Raw genomic sequence first — 20,771 nt, 5'->3', positions numbered from 1 at the left:
CCCCTCTAGTGATCCCAATTCTGCAGCCATATTTCTAGGGTTTGTTTTGCTTTAGTTTTGTTTGTTCCTTTGCTTTATTTCTTTATATTCCACATACAAGTGAAATCATTTGATATTTGCCTTTCTCCTTCTAATTTTGCATAATCCCTTCTAGTTCCTTCCTTGTTTCTGCAAATGACAAGATTTCATCCTTTTTTATAGCTGAGTGGTATTCCGTCATGTATATAGATCACATCCTCTTTGTCCATTCTTCTGTTGTTGGGCACACAGATTGTTTCCTTAGTTGGCTATTCACAGTGCTGCAGGGAACACAGGAGTGCAGAAAGCCCTTTGAATTAGTTGGCACTAGAATTCTTAACCAATTTCCTATATTATCTCTGAATATATTTTTAAAAACATTTTCTACTTTGTGTATTTTTAAAGATTATCTTTGTAACCATAATTGAGAGTATAATAAAGTTGATTAGGTTATAAAACTTCTAAATGTCTCTGCTAAAAATTCTTACATTGGGAGAAAGCTAGAATTTTTCCTTTTTTTTTTTTTTTTTTTGTTTAACAAGTATAGTGAAATCCTTTCACAAAATCCCTCCCAGATCAGGAAGCTGTTAAAACTGGGTTTTCCCTCTGGATAGTTCTTTCAACACTGCAAGTTGATGGCCTTGCTCTTTTCCATCCTTTTCATCATCTATTTCCTTCAAGGAACCTTATCTATCTGATCTTGGCAAAATCCTTGGAGGTTGAAATCCTCCCTGGGTAACTGTGTCTTTGACTTCTGCTTCCTTTTTAACCTCTTTCCAAAAGTTCAAACTCAGGCAGACCCAAGAGTCAGCTTGTGCAGTAATTAGCACTTAAACTCTGCTCCTGGAAGATTCCTTCTCTCCTCTGAGTAGATTTTTATCCTTCACGAATGAGTTTTGTCTTTCCTTTGAATTTTTACTCAACTTTTACTAGGTCCATATTTGAAAAGTGCAGTTTCAGATTCTAGTTACAGTGGAGTGTAAAGGCACAAAAGTGAACATGTCATAAGTGTTTTCTTATATTCAACTTATTGAATAATTACAAAGTAAGTGATCAGAGGCTGATTTATTGCCTATGTGTTTTTTCTTTACATCGGCATTGTCTTTATTTATTTATTTTAAGATTTAATTTTTTTTATACAAGAGCTGGGGTACAGGCCAGAGGCACAGAGGGTGAGAGGATTCACCAGAGACAGATTGGGGAGCAGAACAGGCAGACAGACCAAAAGCACTGCTGAGGTCAGCAGTGCGCGCCATTGAAGAGGTCTGCCATGCCATGTGGGAATCTCCCTGGCTGGCCGGGAATTGAACCCACCCTGTAGAGGCTGTGGACAGCCTCACAGTGCTGCGCTCAACCTGCTGTCTTTATATTTAATTTAGGACATTGAGTTCTCAACATTTTAAACTAAATGCATTTTAGTTCTAACGATGTCTAATTGTATATATCTATGATTATTGCTTGTTAGTATAGAATATGTAGGCTCAAATATATGAATATATTTAAATACATACATGACTAAAATCTGAATATCACCATCTAGCTGTCATATTTGCTTCTACATCTCAATTTTTATCCCCCAGTTCCAGGTATTTTGAAGTAGAATGCCACACAAAGACATACTAATAGTGATTATTCATGTGATTGTTTGCACCCTCAATAGTGATGAAAACACTGAGCAGTAGAGTACTGCTGTTTATCTGTCCTGCATGGGTGACCTCTCATCTGGGGTACATATCCTAGAGCCTCGTCATCTTCCTGCCATCTACCTGTGGTGGAAGGCATTTGGTGATCAGAGACCCAAGTGACAATGTGTGGCTTCATGTACTGTTTTGAGAGAATATTATTCTATGCAATGTATTTCAAAAACATGAATTTAAAGACACTTACGAGTGCTACATCTTCTAAAAGATGACAGGGACCTGAAGTTTGTATTAAGTGCTCTTGCACTTCTGTCGTGAGGGCAAGATCATAACCAGGTATGGACTCTGTCTTATGACCATTAGGACATGGCCAAGCCTTTTACCATCATATGTCCCAGATAGTCTAACTTAGAAACTTTGAGAAGCAGTGTCCTCTTTGGAGGTCAGTGGGCCTGAGTCTGGGCCCTGTAGTGATGACAAGGCAGGAGACTGGATTTGTTAAAATTGTGGGTTTTTGGGGTCATGCTGCTTGAGTTTGAAGGCTGGCCCTACCTCTCTTATAGCTCTTTGCTTTTCTGAGGTCCATTTTCCTCATTTAGCAAATGGTGGTGCTACTTGTGGACTTTATGAATTGATATGAAGAACAGACAAAACTCTCAGATTTGTGCCTGGCAAATAGTAAGGGCTGAATAAATGTTGTTGTTGATGATGAAGAATTAGTCACCTTGGTTGGGTCAAATCATTTTTATTTCTTCCGGCCATTGTTTCCTTGTTAACGACGGCCTTTAAAAGACCCTATTCCTAAAAGTCTTTGATTACAATATAGTCTAGAGTCCCTTGCAGAGTCGATCAATCCATCTTGTTGTTTCAATAGTGTTTATGAGGAAAGTTTCATAACCTCCAAGAGACTTGAAGGATGGTCTGGGTCTAAAACTTAATGCTGACCTAAAGGTCCTATGAGTCATATCTCAATGTATCAAGTTCCAAGGGTGTAGCCAAACTATTTTTATTTTTCTACATTTTATAGCCTTGAGTATTCTAGCCTTGTAAATTCTTCTGTTCAATTCATATGTCAGTGGCAGTGCTTTTCATCGTAAGGGATTTATAGGCAATAGTCACACATGTCATAAAAATTATCTCTGAGAAAGTGTGCATTGTTCAGAAACTGGGCATGTTACCCAGTAAAAATATGGGAATACTGTAGTCCTGAGATTTGGTTATATTTTCCCAGCATCCAACTATGTATGATTTTGGTGAAAATACTTGCTTTGGACCATGTAAAACTGCATGTATTTACATAAGAAATGTGCAACCTGTCCTCATAAAGTTACCAGGCCTGAATAAAATAATGTTCTTAGTCTTTTAAAAATTTGCCTTATCCTTAAATCACCCCTTCCTTGTGGGATATAATTTCACCTTTTGGAAGCAAAGCAGAGTATTAGGCTTAATAAGTCTGCATACAATTTTATTTCTGTTTGGTGCACACCGATTAATTTTTAATTTACAGCTAAGTTCATGTTTCTTTTCATTCTTTTCTGTTTTTTTTTTTTTTTTTTTTGCATAGCATGGTTTCTCTGAGATTGTTTAAATAAACAAAAATACTGCAAGGAATCTTGTTTGCTTACTTCTCCCTTCGTGGGGGGTGGGGTGGACGGTGGGTGAGTAATGGGAGGCTGTCCTCACCGCTGCTCTGTTTTTCTCTTGGGAGCCAGTCTGATGCCATACAGTGTTGAAAGATGGCAGCAAGAAATGAATGAAAAAACCACTAATGATCACTCAGTGCCTTTTTTTTTTTTTTTTTAAAGAGGTAGGATATACCTAACAGGTAAAACAAATTCTGATTTTACAAGGTGTGTCTTGATTGGCACATGAACATGACAACATTCTTTAAACTTGTTAGCTTGTTGAGCTTTAACTTGCTGCTTCTGTCTTGTGACTCAGGGGAACCCCAGCAGCATCAGCAGTGACAATAACAACGAGACCCCTAGCCCCCCATAGAGTGTCCACTCTGGGTTCAGCTGCGATTGGGCTTGAGGTTATTGTTCAGTAGAACTTCGTAGGTAGCATCTGGGGCTCAGGTCAACATTGGATTTGGGTCTGTGTTGAGTCACTTATTACCTGGTGACCTTGAATAAGTAATCATGAATTCTCCATGCCTCAGTTACTGCACCTGTGGAGGTTTAGGATGGTATTAATACCAACTTAAAGAGGTTGTTATAAGGATGAAGTGAGCAGACAGTGCTTAGGACAGCGCCTAGCAAGAAGTAAGTGATTTGCATGAATGTTACTGTTGAATCCCCATGACAGCCATCCAGGGTAGATCCTGAGGCTGCAAGATCTGGGGAGGGCTATGCTATCAGCCCAGCTGTCTGATTCTGGAGCCCATGACCCCCACTGCACAAGCTCCTCTGGTCAACGTCTGCAATGAGTGACAGTTGGCTGGGTGCAATCTGCTGGGACTCTAAGTTTGTGGAGGGCAGCAATGATAAGCCTTTTTTTTTTTTTTTAAATTCCATTTAAGTGCTTGTGAGTTGCTTGTTGAATGGATGAGCAATATCATGATTTCAAATGGGAGGAAACTATAGCTAAGGTGGGTTCACCAGGGTAACCAGGTGACATGCATTGGTTAGACTTGATGCCAAAGTAATCCCAGCAGGGAGGGGTTTTAGATCTCATCTCATCCAGTTGCTTCTGTACCCCATTCAGCGTGGTTCTGGGCTGTCCACAGATTTGGGCAGAGTTCACATGCCCATTTGGGGATTCCCTTCTCTGATTTTCTTTTTTTCAAGCCTCTCCCTCACTTCTCAAGTTGGGCCTGTCTGGGGCTCCTTTTCAAGTTTCCATTATATGGAAAGAGCAGGTTCTATGCCAGTGTATCCTCTCCCCTGTGGCTGCCTGCAAGGTGGGGTGCCCCAAACCTGAAATTCACCCCGTGCTGACTGCTGCTTCCATGTTTGACTCCCCTCCAAAACCCTCTTGCCTTTGCTCACTTTCCACAGACTTAAGGTAGATTTTGGGGGATATGTGTGTGGAGATTACAGTTGTTATTTGTGGGACTCTGTTTGCTAAAAGCTTACTTCTCCATATCAGAAGCAGAATGTCCATACAGTTTTTCTTAAGAGCAATCACAAAGATCCCTCATAATAGAAATACTAGAAGTAAATATAATTTTTATTTTTTTCTGCAGCAGGATTTGTTTCCTCACACATACCCCTCTTAGAACACAAGAATCAGAAGTTTGGAGTGAAATTTTTGTCAAACTTGCACCAAAATATCATGCGATGTGGTCCTGGGTCTTATTCTTAACTCATCAGCTTTCGTATCTGACTCCTCCAAGCCTCACAGAGACTCAGGCCAAAGAGAAAGTTGAACAAGCAGAAAGTGGTAGAAGCAAGAGAGTGCTGGTTGCTGTATCATTTCTCGGTTAGTTAAATAAACCTTCGTTCAATCCTGCTTCCCTGGTTCTTATCTCCTGGGACCTCATATCCTGCTGACAACAGCACCTGAAGGCAGATACTTCATGCTTCTCCTTATTAATAGAGCCTATTTTTGAGCTATCACCACCCCCCCTTCTTTTGAATTGCCCCAGTTACAGTTGGATGTAATTTATATGAAGAATTTGTCATTTTTACACAAATGACACTTTCAACTTCCATTGTCGTTTTCAATTTCCGAGCAGTCTGCACTGAGTAATCTTCCAGAGCGCTGCGACCCAGGTTTTCCAGCGCCGTCTGCTCCCCACTGTCCACTTCCCTCTAGTACCCCTGCGTTTGAACATGACCCTCTTTTCCAACACAGTGCAGGGCTTTATGGGGCACTTTATGTTTTATCATTTCCTCCTGGTTATTAAATCTGTGTTCAGAGGAGCTCAGAGGGGGAAAAAAAAAAAAAAGACATGACATTCCATCTCCAGGAGAGCTCATTTTAAATTTTAGGCAAAGATCTTTGAGTCTCTTTTGCAAGGCACTTTTAGGAACTATTGGATCTCACTGTACAATGTGTTTCAAATGTCTCCGGCATCATTACTTTTCTAAACAATTGTTGGGTAATGCTCAGTAGGTGTTGAGGACTATATGGTAGTTATTCACTACCTGTGTCTCCCACTCCCATTTTTTCCCCTAGTGAATTTTTTTCCATAGTGAGTTGAAATATCAAGATCTAGCTTAAGTGTGAAAGGCCATCATCTGACTTATCTTACAGGCAAATTTCTGTTGTTCATGTAGAAAGAATAGTTGTGTGTTGCCCACGATTCGCGCCTCTAGTGGCCTGGCCAGTTCCTGTCCCCCAACTCCCATCTCTGATGGTGCTTTCTCATGCTCTCTTGTCCCCTGCTGCAGTCCATCCTGCACACAACAGAAGCGACCCCTCTGAAATGTAGATCCTGGGTTTTCATCCCATGCTTCTTACATCTCAACTGATTTCCCATCCAAAGAAGAGTCCAGGACCAATACATCACTTGCAAACTGCACCCCCCCCCCCACCAGCCCCCCAAGCCCTTGCTTTTCCTCTTCTTCCAACTGCTGGCCTCAGGCTTACCTGACCTTGGTAATTATCCTCCAGGGGCCGCCACTCACTCAGAGCACAATGCTGTTCCCTTTGCTGGAAGCTTTCTCTGCGTCTTGAAGATGGTTTATTCCCTCTTGTCATTCAGGGCTCACTGTTAAGACAGCCTGCACCATTCCCTGTCCCTTACCTGCTTCAGTGGCACATAGTGCTAGCTGATGGTACCTTTTTAATTGCTTAACTTTCTATTTGTGTGCCTATCATAATAAGGATATCGATCTATCCATCCGACCATCTGTCCATCCATCCTTCCATCCATCCATCCATCCATCCATCCATCCATCCATCCATCCATCCATCCATCCATCTATCCTCCCACCCACCCACATATTCTTGAAGCAGTGCCTGGCATGTGGTGGGTCTCAATCAGAACAGATTAGGCATAGGCCTGCCCAGAGGAAAATGCAGAACTTTCTAGCCAAACCTGTCAATCTCCACTGTTCATGACCAATCATTTTTACTCCTATAACTCCTCTGCATTAAGTTTTATCCCTTTTATCTTTTTCTAGTTCATCTAAACTGGGGAAAAGTTGATTTAACCTTCCTCTATTTCCTAGTTATTTTTCATTTTCCTGTCTTAGATGTAAATTTCCTTCTCTTCTGCTAACAAGAAAGTCCTGACGGTGGTTTTCACCCTCAAATGGGTTTTCTTAGAAATTAAAAGTCACAGTTTAAATGTGATTGTCTTGGGTCTTTTCTGCCTGATGGTTGAATAATAGCCCTTCCTAGACATTCCCTCTTGCCCTCTTTATCTTGCATAGCTATCAGCTCTCTTAGAACTAGAACAAATGTGGTCCCATATTTTCCCATAAACATCAGCCAAAACCCCTTCTTTGATTCTAGTGTCTTTTCTCTTCCTCATGTACCCAGCTGGATCTTGGCCTGGCACAGCACCCGACTCCCCCATGACATTTTCCTGCCACCCCGTCCACTGCCTGCTGGCTGCAACACTGCGCCGCCTGCAGCTCTTAGACCCTGTGCCACAAACACGAGCCGTGTTGACAGCCTGGACAGGGTCTCCAACCCACATGCCCTGGGGGCCTCCCGTGCATGTTGGCTGGAAGGAAGGATGGCCTCAACTTGTTTTCTTTCATCCAGGGTGTGTTCTTCTGGGCTCTTCTGTAAAAGAATAAGCTCTTTGGGAGTCAAAGTCTGACCTCCTCCTTCCCGTGACCTCTCATCAAGGGACTTAGATGAACCCCGTTTTCTGCTTTGGTCTTGATGTGTGTGGTGCAATCAAAACAGCTAGTGGCTCGTATTCATCCTCTTCATCTCTGGCACTGCAACTTCCCAGGCCTAAAGCACTGTAATGCACATCAGGCTCCTTTTACTAATCACCCTAATGGCAACAAATCTGTGGGAACACATTCTCTGCTGCTCATCCACTCATCCGTCAGTTCTTTCATTCCACAAACATCTGCTGAGTGACCCCAGAGCCCAGGCACTGTGCCGGCTTGCTGAGGCCCAAGGATGGGAGGAACCCACTGGCTCTTCCTCCAGGAAGCCTGTGGTCCTTTTGGGGTGGATGATGGACAGCAGTGATGTCGTTACTCATTAAGGAAAGAGCTCTGAAAGTCATCAGCAGTGTTCTGAGCTACAGAATAAGAATCCCTAGATGGGATGACCAGGAAGCCTGTCTAACACTGAAACCAGAACCAAACCTACGAAGCAGCCAGTGATGCATGCAGATTGGAGCAGAAGCTTCAGGCAGGGGATGGGCATGCTGGTCTCTGGCTGGGGCATGGATGGTATTTCTGGGAACTGAGGAGCACAAGAAGGGCCTAGCACAAGAGGGGCCACTGAGTGCAAGTCAGCCAGACAGGTTTCTCATAGAAGGGGGAGGAATTTTATTGTAAGTGCAACTGGACACCGTGGTAACATTTACATTTTAAGAAAACTAGGATCATATTTGTTTGGAAAATTGCCTGCAGGGGGTAAGATGGAACAGGGAATCTCATCAGAGGAAACTTGTAATTGGCAGGAGAAGTACCTGTGTCTGCTCTAGGATGGGGACTGTGAAGATGACACGTTCAGGGTCAGCGAGTACTTTGCAGGTAGAGTCTTAATAGTCACTCATTGGCTATATGTGGGGCTAAGGGCGAGGGAGCAATGAGGCAAGACCTCAGTTTCTCACTTGAATCCTTTGCAAGACACTGAAATCATGGGTTTAACTTTTATTTATTTTTTTAAATATTTTATTTTATATAATTCTTATATCATTTTTCATTTTTGCACAATGTGGGTTTAACTTTTAAATGCCTGTCTTCACCATTTCTTCTGTGCAAACAGTCTTTACACTGGCAGCAAAGATGCCAGATTTGATTTATTCCCAGTTTCCCATATTAATATTGTAGAAGCTTCTGAGATCCAAGTAGCTTTGTAGATAGTGTGACTTCATTGCCTGTATCACACTTTAAAATCTTCCAGAAATGTTTTCTTTTTGGTCTTAAACAACTGATCTCCATACTGTGCATTTCTCAAGGATATTGATTTCTTTCTTAGCTACCTATTAAATATTCAACAGGCATAAGTATGTAGATATTAAGTGCAAAGTTTGAAAAAACAGTCACTAGTATAGTTTTTTTTTTTTTACATTGGTCTCTCATTTCTTAGATTTCCTTCATCATTCTGTTTTATTTATTTTTCACTTTCATCTTTCATCTTTTTGTAAACTTTTGTAATGAGTTGTTTGAAATCTCTTGGCTCCTGATGTTGCTTCCATGTATCTGAGTTTTTCTCTGGAGCTATTGAGTTTTCTTTCTAAAATTTCCTGATGTTTATGAGAATTATCACTATCTTCATCATTCTCTCTGTACCTTTTGCTTGGCATTATCAAATAGTTTTCCATTTTTGACCTTTCAGACAGGCTTATTATAAATCCAAATACACTTGCTCATTAGCTTACGATTAGGACTACATATTACTCCTCTAGCATAGTTAACTTGTTAATCTTTTAGTCATTCAGAAGCATTGCTGTTGTTTTCATTACTTATCTTACCATATTCCACAAGACAGCCTGCCTGTGCACCCCCCAAGAGAGAGCTTCAATGACTGCAGTTTGATTGTGGCCACAAATGTGAAAGGACCCGAAAGTGTTCAATTTCATTTTCAGTCCTCTTGCCTTTGCCACCATAACTAATTGGCTTTGCACATTCTGCAAGAAGAGTTTCCAAAAATCTCTACCTAAGAGACCGCCACTAACTGATTGACCAATTGAACCTTTAAAGAGAACTTTCCCGAAGGTGATCTAAAACAACTACTGAGAGAGAGGTGTAGCATGGTGCAGGAAAGGGAAGGCCGGGATCCTGGTGTCAGAGATGGAGTGGAAGACACTAATGTGTGTCTGTTGAAAGAGGGGAGGGAGGCTTAGGTGGAGGCAAAAATGGAATGAGTGAGAATCTTGGTTCATTTTTAGAATGTTGCTTGGAAAAATGAAGATGGCTGTGGCTGAGTCCCACCTACAGGTGATCCGTGGCCTTCCCTGTGGTGTAAGATGTCTTTCTACCCCCACGCAGAGAGCTGCCCTGCCCACTCAGCTCAGCAGTTCTTTAGACCCATCTTTGCCTTAGCTTTGGGTCACAGATGTCTGTGTTTTTACACAGGGATACCACTCTCACGCAACACTAAAACCATGTTTAGGATCACTTACACAGTTGCTTATTTATTTATCTAGATATTGATTATATATTTAATATATAATAAGCATATTGAATATATATCTCGATAGCTGGGCTGTTGTCTAATGGTTGAATCTGCCTTTACACAACATGTACGCGTTCTGTAGTCAGTATCATGTTTGTAAGCCAGTTTTGATTCCAAGTTCCTAACATTACGCATTAATGGCCCTGTAACATGCATTGTAGCAAGAGCCGTGAATGGCCACTGCTGGCCTGCATGGTGGGTCAGCTGGCCTTGCCTTCATTAGTTAGCACCTTGATCCTAAATTTGATATTTGCGAAATGGGAGGGAAGAGCACAAGAGTCTATGATGATGGTTCATGGGTGTCTTGGTGGTGGTAATTTTATGGGGACAGAACCTGAGGGGAGAAATCAAATATTGCACAAAAATGAACAACACTGTAAAATATATAAACAAATAAAAAAAAATCAGAAGTCAAAAAAATAAATTTGATATTTGGATTATTTTAAAGATGACCTGATTTTTTTAAAAAAAGATTTATTTCTTATTTATTTTATACAAGAACTGGGGTACAGGTCAGAAGCGCGGGAGGGTGAGATTTCACCAGAGCCAGAGCGGGGAGCAGGGCAGGCAGATGGACCGAAGACGCTGCTGAGGAGAGAAGTTTGGCGAGGCAGGAGAGGTCTGCGCGCCATGTGGGGTTCTCCCTGGCCAATGGGGAATTGAACTGGCGCTGCAGAGGCTGTGGACAGCTTCACACTGCAACGTGCAACTGCTGCACCACTGGGGAGGCCCAGATGACTTCTGATTTTTCCGAGGAGCCAGTAGTATACCTGGGATGTATACTCCTTAGCATTCAAGTTTCATAATTGTTTTTTAAAAATATCTTCGAGCTGATATTGAAAATACTGAGAACTAAGACATGAGGCAGAACCAGAATGTTTCAAATGCACAGAGTTCAACATTTGTAATTGTTAAAAAATGTCCATTTTCTAAAGCTGTCTTAACTGAAAGCAAGTACTGATGGATCTAATCTGGCCAGAATTTGTTTTTTTCATTTTTTAAAATTTATTTTTATATATTTTTATTGTGGTAATTTTACAATACTGAGTAGGTGTCAGGCCCACAATTTCTCTCTGCCTGCCCACACCATAGTTTCTTATGTGAGCACAGCTCCTTCGGTCTCCCCAGTGCCCTGGCACATACTGCCAGGGAAGGCAGCCTAGCACAGGACACGGGAGTACAGGTGTGGAGTCAGAGGCCAGCAAGTAGGGGCGAGCCCCTGCACTAGTTCCCTACTGTGAAGACTTGCTAAGCTTCCTTCTGAAAAAGGAGTTCATAGTAGACCTTAGATGAGGCCATGATTGTGGTAAATAAAAGATAATTTCCACTCACTTAGGTGTATAATAGGTCAGTATAGAATGAGAGCCTACTATTTGTTGTTAGGATTAAACACTATTTCTCATCTTTCTCTTCTTTCTACTAATACAGCCACAACTACTTGATGTGGGCAGCTGGTCTGATTTCCACTGTTAACAAGTGATGAAGCTGAGACATAGAGTTAGTTACTTCATTGTGTTAAGTTTATCAATCAGAATTTAATTTCCTTGCAAATATTAGGTATCCAAACAATTGTGATTTTATTACTGTAGCTTTATCCTCAGGTTTGAAGTCAGCTAGTGTAAATCCTTCAAATTTTGTTCTTTTTTTTTTTTTTCTCAAATGCTGTTTTGGGTATCTTAGGTTCTCTTCATATTGATGTAAATTATAGTATTGCCTTGTAAATTTGTGCAACAGAACCCAACTGATCTTTTGATTGGTATTGTAGAAAATACACTTGGGCAGTTTCTGTCTTAGTAATATTGAGCCTTCCAATTCATGAACATAGTTTGTCTCTTCGTTGATTTGGGCAATTTTAATTTCTTTAAGCAATGTTTTGTAGTTTTCAATGTTTTGGAGAGGACTTATAACAGCTTTTGTTAAATTTATTCCTAAAGAGTTTATACTTTTAAATAATATTATAAATGCTACTTAAACATTTTAAATTCTAGGTGCTTATTGCTAGGATATAGAAATACAATTTTTTTTGGCATCCTGACAGTTTGCTTTATTTTCCACTTTTTACTGTAAATTGTATAAAACAATGGATCAATAGATAATAAGTCTTACTTTTTACTTTCCATGTTTCATGCTTTATTTCTTTTACTTGCCTTATTGTGTATTTGAATCTTTAGTAAATTATTGAATATATAAATGCTGAGGATGGACATCCTTGCTTTGTTCTCTATATTAGGGAAATTATTCATGACTTCACCTTTAGATGTGATGTTACCTGCATGCAAGGTTTTTTTTTTTTGTCCTACCAGATGGAGTAAGGACCTTCTATTTCAGTTTGCTGATAGTTTTTCTTTTTAAAATAATAAATGAGTGTTGGTTTTTGTCAAATATTTTCCCCTACCTACTGAAACAATTGACTTGTTTCATATGCATGTGAAAAGAATTCGTTTTCTGAGTCTTTGAGTGCAGTTTTATGTAAATATTTATGGCCCATAGTGTTTTTTAAATCCTTAATTATTTTTAATTGAAATAATACTGCCTTATAACATTATATAAATTTCAAATGTTCGTTGTTGAGAATCAACGTATGCCTGTGAATATACTAGACCAAGTTCACTGCTGGAAACCCAGATCTGTCTTTCAACCATGTCTGTGTTTCCTTTTCCCCAGCCTGCTCACCACCATCTCCCTTATCATCTGGTAACTGTGAGCTGGTCTTAGAGTTCAAAAGTTAGTTTTTGTTTTATTTAGGTCTTCTGTTTGTTTTCTCTGTATTTTGCATATGAGTGAAGTCATGTGGTGTTTGTCTTCCTGTTTGGCTTATTTCTCTCAGCCTAATTCCCACTACCAACATCCATATCACAGTGGTTTTTAAATATTGCACACACTAGCTCATTTTGTCAATACGTGGTCCTAAGGAAGAAGTCTTTCTGACAGTGCCTGGTTGGTTGTCTCTCTCTCTCTGGCTGTGTGCTTGCTTTCATGTGTTTTGAAGTTCTCTTTCTAGGTGCCTGTACATTAGGATTGTCATATCTTCTGATAGATTGCCTACTTTTTCCATATTAGACATCCCTCTTTATCACTGAAATCCTTCTATTCCTGAAGTCTCCCTTTTCTGATGTGTTGTAGCCACACCAGTTTTCTCATGCTTATGCCCTTCCTGGTGTGTCTTTTCACATCCTTTATTTTTTTTCCTTCCCATTTATTTTATTTTTTTATTTTTAAGTGGGTTTCTTTTAAAGAACATGTAGTTAGATCTTGTTTGTTTTTTTAAATTCTGCCTTTTAAATGCATTGTTGGTCCATTTACAATCAATGTACTTATTGATACTGATTTGATAGCTATGAACCGTTTTGATCATCAAGTCCACAAGTATTGATTAATCTCCACTTAGTTAAATGTGCTTCTAGTATAGAATCAATTATGCTTTCAGGTCTTTCCCATAAAGCAAAGTCCCCTTGCTCTTACATCGTCATCTAGATACAATTCTATATCTGCTATCACTTTGTATCAGGTAGCTTGTGCCGCTTAACAACCCACCCCAAATTTAGTGGTTAAAGCAATAGCCATTTATTTAACTCATGTTCCTTGCAGATTGGCAGTGTGACTGGATGCCACTGGTCACTGGCAGATTTACTGGTGGCCAGCGGTTCCAGCCCTGCCTCCCCGGGCTGGCTTGGTTTGTTCTGGGTGGGCCCTCGTCTTCTGGCAGGGTAGCCTGATCTTGCTGACGTGGCTTCTCAGCAGGGATCAGTGACGGGTTTGAAACTCTGTTCATGACATTCCTTTCTCCATTGTTTTTGGTGACACTGAAACAGTGGAGTCCCTCGTGACTGTCTTAAAACATATTAATCTTTCTGTCTCTCTGTCCCTCTGTTCTTCCTCCTGTCTGTCCATCTCCCACCCAAGGTTTACCAGTTTCCAGGCTGTGTGATAGACAATAGGGATAGAAGGACAAATAGGCTATGTCCCCTGATGCCAAGGAAGAGAGAGCTCAGTCACTCAGGTGCCCCACAGGGTGAGAAAGAGTGAGAGAGAGCGAGAGGCACAGAGCACAGAGGAGGGGCTATCAGTGAGACAGGCGCTGTCTCCTCTTCTTCCGGTGCTTCTCACTATTACAGTTGTCCAGAGTCTCAGCATTCACTTGCCTCAAGGGTTAGCATCTGAATGTGTGAATTCAATTCCCACCCATATGCATGTGACTGCTACTCCATGTGCTCTAATTCAGATCCCTGTCCTGGGCACTGGATCTATGTATAGTCACCTGAGTGCTGGATAACCACAAAAGTACCTTAACACAACCTGGGCAAAGCTGAACTCACAATCCACCCCTAGAAATCTCTTTGTATTTTCCATCACCTCACCACCTTGTATCCTGATCTGGAAAACCTGGGAATCACATTAAACTTACAGCTGCTTCTGACTGGATATTTCCTATTTCCCAGTCCTGGTGCCAAATGTTTCAGATAGATTTTCGAACTTGAGCTTAATAAAAACTTTATATTGTATGCATTACTACCTCATTCCATGAATGAAGAAACAGATCAGGGGGATTAACTTGCCCAAGGTCCCACTGTTTAGGGGCAGAGATGGTATTAAAACTTAATTCCCTCTGGCGCCAAAGTCTGTGCCTTAACATTCAGTCACTGACTTAAAGCCACATATACAGGAACCAAAGACCTATTTTACTTACTAGAGAAATGATTTATTAACATTTTAAAATAGGGAGGGCTCAAACAGTATCTGGATTTCAAATAATTTTTGAAAATTCATACGATCTGGTAACTGGCCTCGCATTCCAAATGATAATAGTTGGCTACAGGTGAACGACACCCACCTAGTTTGGAAGGGGTGTGCATTTCCCAATTTGCCATAGTCCCCAACACCCCCTATTGTCTTACAACTAGCTCACTTCCTCATTATCTGCCTACTCTTGCTGGCATTTGAGTTTCTGGCTCTTGTTCTCATGGTAATCCTAGACTCTCCCTCTTGTTTATTATTCTACTATCCATTTGCTCCCTGAACTGACAGAGCTAGTTGTAAAATCATTGTCCAATCTGTCTCACATTCTTTACCCATATTGCTACAAATTGGTCCTGATAACCTCTCACCTCAATTACTGAATTAACACCTGGTTCTGCTTCCAGCCTTAACATCTACTAATTCACACTTCACATGGCTTGGCTTGCATTTATGAATGTAAAAAAAAAAAATAATAAGCCCTTATGTGCTGTCCAGTGGCCTCAGGATGAAATGCAAACTCTTTGGTGTGACATATAGGACCATACTTGATCCCGCCTCTGACCAGTGCCCTCACTGATGTTAATATACATGCTTCTCTTGACCTTATTGAAATATGGGTCCACCCAGCATCATGACCCTTCACATCTCCTGGCCTGTCCCCCTCTCTGCTGGGAATATTCTATATGGATTATGCATTATTTGTAATTGAGTAAATCAATGTGAGTTTAGAGTGATTGCCTTTCTGAAATTTGTTTTTCCTTTATTTGGCTTGATTGACAATCAAGCTTATTTCTTTTTTCACCAAGCTACAAACAGAATAGAAACACAAGTTCTAGTTATGTTATACATCCTGATGTCTCAATTGATCCATCTTTCACTTCTCTTCTCTGAAGTGCAACACAGGAGAAAAGAGCTTGAAATTTGCAGCCTAGCTCTGCTGTCTTCCAGCTATGCAAACTTGATGAGGTTATTTTACATTATTTTACAATTCCGTGTTGCCATTCTCATGATGCAAAGTAGAGCTGCTTGCTCTTAGCTCTTTCCCATTCCCTGTGGGGTTAGGTTAAGTAAAATAGTGCATATGAAGGCTTAAAACCATGTGGTTCATATTGGCTCCCAGGGGATGACCACTGTCTCTATTATTGTTACCTTCATTCATTCATTCATTCATTCATCATCATGTTCTTGGCATGTTGATGTCTATCTTTTTGGAGCTTGCAGTAACTTTATGAAGAAAATAACTTCTGCCTTGTTTTCAGAGTGAGGCAGCAGGAGATTAGAGAGCTCCGGATCTGCCTGGGTTGCAGTTTGTCATATGGTGATAAGTGTCTAATTATCTTCTTTCAATCAGAGTAAAATGGAAAAATCTCACGAAGGATAGAGTTATATTCTGCTCTAGAGTGTGAAGGGACTCTTTGGAGAATTCAAGTGTTATTAAAACTGATTGTATGGTTCATGTTTAGTCTGATTTCTAAAATTTTAAATGACCAGGAACTTTAAAGTGTGGAATAACAGCATTAGACTTTCATTTTGAATTTTCTATTTCTGCACAGAAGAATGCCAGGTTGATTATGCCAATTGGTGAGTGATGCTTCAGGTAATTAAGTCTGGGAGCTATTTTTGTTTGTTTCATACATTCACTGTATCCTTAGCAATAACAACAAAAACTCCCAATATTGCTAGGAGTTCTTTGGTGTGAAGGTGGGTAAACATAAACATAAATGAGACAGAACATAGGAATAAAAACTATAGATGAGTAAAATCAGTTAACTTTTGTTTCTAAAATTTGAATAATCTTGATTTAATGGTTGATTAAAATAGATTTTGCCAAAGCATTGTTAAATACCTACATGGACACCCAGACCGGTCAACACGCACATTATACCCATTTATGTTTAATTTTTAAAGCTGAGATACTGAGACACCCACACTCCAAAATAAAGCCACTTGTAGAATAAACACATTTCAAAATTAACCACTTTAAAAGTTTTGATTGAGGTCAGTTACCAATCAGAAATTTCATTTAAGTTTGCAATTCAGTGCTTCACAGTACATGTAGAGCTGGGCAGACATCGCCATAATCCCATAGGCTACATTTCCACCAACCTCAGCAGACCCCCTCATGTCCGCTTCCCATCCCAACAATGCAATCCCACAGCTTCAGTTTGTAAGCCCCACTTAGCAAAGCTAAGAGAACCGGCCTGACCCGCCTCCTTAGGCTGGGTCTGTCTGGAAAGAGGAATGAATGGGCTAGCCCGCTGACAGTGGTTTGCCCCCCGGTGAAGAACTGGGGGCTTGGTGGGTGAGCTGTTCCTTGGACACCTGTTTCATTCTTCCTGCCCCTGCGCCCTCTGCATTTCTTCACAGGGTACCTGGGGCCGACCTGCGAGGAGAAGGTGGACCCATGCGCCTCGGCGCCCTGCCAGAACAACGGCACGTGCTACCCCGACGGCGTGCGCTTCAGCTGCAGCTGCAGCGCGGGCTTCACCGGCCCCACCTGTGCCCAGCTCGTGGACTTCTGTGCGCTCAGCCCCTGCGCCCACGGCACCTGCCGCAGCGTGGGCACCAGCTACAAGTGCCTCTGCGACCCAGGTGGGTACCGTCCATGAACCCAAACCCTCCTGCGGCCTCCAGGGCTCCCCTTTTCTTTTGCCTCTGGGCCAGACCTGGCCGGCTGTGTAGCTGAACACAGACGTGGACGCTGCTCATGCACTTTCTCTTGGCTGCATTTTCTGAATGCCCCGGCCTCTTTCTGTGAGCAGTTGCAGAAAAATGGAAACACACAAGTAAGCAAAATGAAGAAAATCATAGCCAGGCTTAATCTTTTCCTGGCATAATCGTTGCTAACGATTGCCCTACATTACCCCACGCTTTTGCTGTATGGCAGATCTTGAATACTGTGTTGGGGGTGGATGGGATGTGTTTGTCTGTTTCAAAGTGTATGAGAAGTAGATGGCAGCCCGTCCAGAGTGGTGCTGTCTATTAAAATTCTTCCTCTTGCGCAGTATGTGTTACAGGCCCTGTGACTGTGTAAATGTTCAGAGGTCTCAGCATTCATGTTTCAGATGTCTTCTGCATTTGTGTCACTGGCTTTTGGTGGGTTTTTTTTTTTTTTGATGTACATTTTGATGCTCAGAAGTCAGCATAGTCACTAGTCAAGATTTGTGTCGGCGAAACCATCTGGTGTGGTCTGAAAAGAAGACACTCAGCAACTCTTTCTCCTCTTTCTGTTCTGCCCACGTCTCCATCCTTGTGCACGCTGGCTCTTTAGCACACTGCCCAGCACTGTGATTCCCACACATGTCCCACTGGCCCCCTGGCTGCCAGCACCCCAGGGCGCTGACTCCTGGCTCTGCTCCTGCAGCACCTGGACGGCTGCTCCCTGTGCCCTGTCTCACCAGCAAGTGTCTTCTTTGGACTCTGCTCAGCTTTCTGTTCTGCGCTCCAACAGTCTCCTACAATGTCACTTTCTGGTCTTTCCAATGTTAGGCTAATTATCCTTGCATGGCTCTGCTGTGGGGGTGACTTCGGTATAACCACAAGGGTCCCAGACAGTTGTCCGTGAACGTGACTCTGTCTAGCTCTGAGCTGGTGCTTCTCTGGTGCTTTCAGTGCCCTCCCACAAAGCAGGTGTTGTTGACGAGTCACCTTTAAATGCAGGTATGAAATGCCTCTTAGCAGATACAGTTCTGTGCTGTGACCACACTGAACCCAAATTTCCCCTCAGGTGCCTCAGTGCCTGGCCCACACCTTTCAAAGGAGCAGTCTCACACTCATGAATCAATTAAAGGATGTAGTGGAAAGTGCAAATAAGTATTTGAAGGGTGTTGAAAGCCTTTTTCATAGAGACTTTTAATTCTCTGCCTTTCTGAGACATCATTGGGTTCATCTTTTGCCAAGTGCCCCTTTGTTCTCTGCTCTGAAATGCAAAGCGATGAGGTTGTTTCTCTACTTGGCAACAGTATTAGTTAGGATTTTTCAGAGAAACGGTATGTCTCTGTGTCTGTCTGCCTACCTGTCCGCATCTGTCTACCTAAACTGACTAAGGAAATGCCTTATGCACTAATGGGAAAGGCAAGTTCAATATCTGTAATGCAGCTGGAAACTCACTCCGGGTTTCTGTGCTCCAGCTTGAATGTCTTCTTTGAGAAGCCTGTCCTTGCTTTTCAGACCTTCAGCCTTAGGCCCACCCACATTATGGAAGGCCGTTGCTTACTCAAAGTCTACTGATTTGCTTGTTAACCTGACATGTTCCTGGTATTTGTGGCACCGGATTCATACTCATGTGGCTGAGGCCAGGTGACATATAATTTAGCCATCACAGTAACATTTGGGGTCCTCATAAACTTGGATGTGAAGATGCCTTCCGCCCTGCGTGTGACATGAGGACTCTCTGGGTTTACTCTCTCACCAGAACCTTAGTGGCTATGGATGCAGTATTCCGTCCTGGGGGTCAATTTGCTTCCATGTGCTTTGCAGCGTGCGTGTTTTGGGGCTACCGGCTGCAGAAGGAGGCAGTGCTGGCTGGTGCCCTTGCTGACCCGGGACCCCAGAGTGTCAAAACCACTGGTGTTTGCAAACAGGACAACCTGCGGTTGTCGTGGGCAGAGGCCTTCCTCACGTGGTGACTCCTGGCAAGGCCCTGCTCTGGGTGTGAGAATGGAGATCCTTCCCCGCGTAGCCACCAGAGTTAGACCCATCAGGACCCTCCATGCCTGTCTCCCAAGAGTTCCTGCCTTTAGTGAAGCCCCACAGAGAAGAACCAGCAATTCCATGCTTGGTCTCCTCCTCCTGCCCCTACCCCCTTCATCATATTGTATTTTGTTTTATAGTTAGTTGGTTTATTTTTTTTTAAAGATTTATTTATTTATGCATACAAGAGCTGAGGTACAGGCCAGAGATGTGGGGGGTGAGGGGACTCACCAGAGACAGAGTAGGGAACAGAACAGGCAGACTGACTGAAATCCACTGCTGAGGGGAGCAGCAGGTGAGACAGGAGAGCTCTGCTGCGCCATGTGGGTTGCTCCGCAGCCGGCGGGGATTGAACCAACGCTGCAGAGGCTGCAGACAGCTTCACAGCACTGCACTCAACCACCTGCACCACCAGGGAGGCCCTAGTTGGTTTATTTTTTAAGTAATAAGTGGAATGCGGTTATTTTAGTTAACTTTAAGATGAAATGTGCATTTTTTATTAACACCCGATGGAGTTGTTCAACACTGTGAGGAGGCTTCGTGAACCTAAGTGGGCAACAGACACCCTGGTGTTTTCCTACAGGGACAGTGAAAGAGGGTGGAAAAAGTGCCTTTTTTTTTTTTTTTTTATCAATTCTTCCCTTCTTTTTTTTTTTTTTTTTAAATATTTATTTATGCATGTAAGAACTGGAGTACAGGCCAGAGGTGTGGGGGGTGAGGGGATCACCAGAGACAGAATGGGGAGCAGAACAGTCAGATTGACTGAAATACGCTGCTGAGGGGAGCAGCGGGTGACCCAGAAGAGGTCTGCTGCACCATGTGGGTCGGCTCCCTGGCTGGGGATTGAACTCGTGCTGCAGAGACTGCGGACAGCTTCATAGTGCTGACGCTTAACCCCTTGTGCCACCAGGGAGGCCCTCAGCTCATCCCTCCTGACTGATCCTCATAGGGGGCTTACAGAATGTCTCTAGGCCTTGGTTTTTATTTTCACGAGTAAGGTCTTAGATGCCCTCTATTTGGCTGGCATGAGGGTCGTGGAGGAGGCCTGGAGCAAGTGGCCACCTTCTGCTGACCACATTCTTAGCGATGGCCATCATGTGGCATGCAGCGCCGCTGTTGGCCAGCTGTGTAAGAGCTACGCCTCTCTCCATCCATGAACACACCACCATTTCTCCTCCAGCCCTGCAGGGGTGAGGGGTAGGGGTAAAAGGTCTCCTGTTGAACTTACACTCTTCCTCCTCTGTTCTCTGTTCAAACTTCATCCCTGTCCATTTGGAGTCTTTTGCTTGGTAACAGTCATTGCCCAGCCGCCATGTAGCCTGAAAAGCTTGAAGAAATGTGTATTTGCTCTGCTGGGCCTCCACGTCTTGGGACGACCTCCGGAGGGGAGCCTTGGGGTTCTGTCAGCTCTCTTTCCTG

The 20,771-nt window shown here is 42.4% G+C and overlaps 1 protein-coding gene across 1 annotated transcript in view; it reads left to right on the top strand.

Moving 5' to 3' along the window:
- The window catches only part of DNER (delta/notch like EGF repeat containing), a 249,442-nt gene that overhangs the window by 177,941 nt on the left and 50,730 nt on the right, over window positions 1-20,771 (top strand). The window contains exon 8 of the mRNA XM_054700131.1: window positions 17,028-17,252. Coding sequence (XP_054556106.1) covers window positions 17,028-17,252 — 225 coding nt within the window. The remainder of the gene's footprint in view (window positions 1-17,027; window positions 17,253-20,771) is intronic.

The sequence above is a fragment of the Talpa occidentalis genome, unplaced genomic scaffold (assembly GCF_014898055.3).
Source record: "Talpa occidentalis isolate TD23 unplaced genomic scaffold, MPIMG_talOcc4v2.1 talOcc4.3, whole genome shotgun sequence".
Taxonomy (NCBI): domain Eukaryota; kingdom Metazoa; phylum Chordata; class Mammalia; order Eulipotyphla; family Talpidae; genus Talpa; species Talpa occidentalis.
This window is presented reverse-complemented; position numbering and strand designations above follow the sequence as displayed.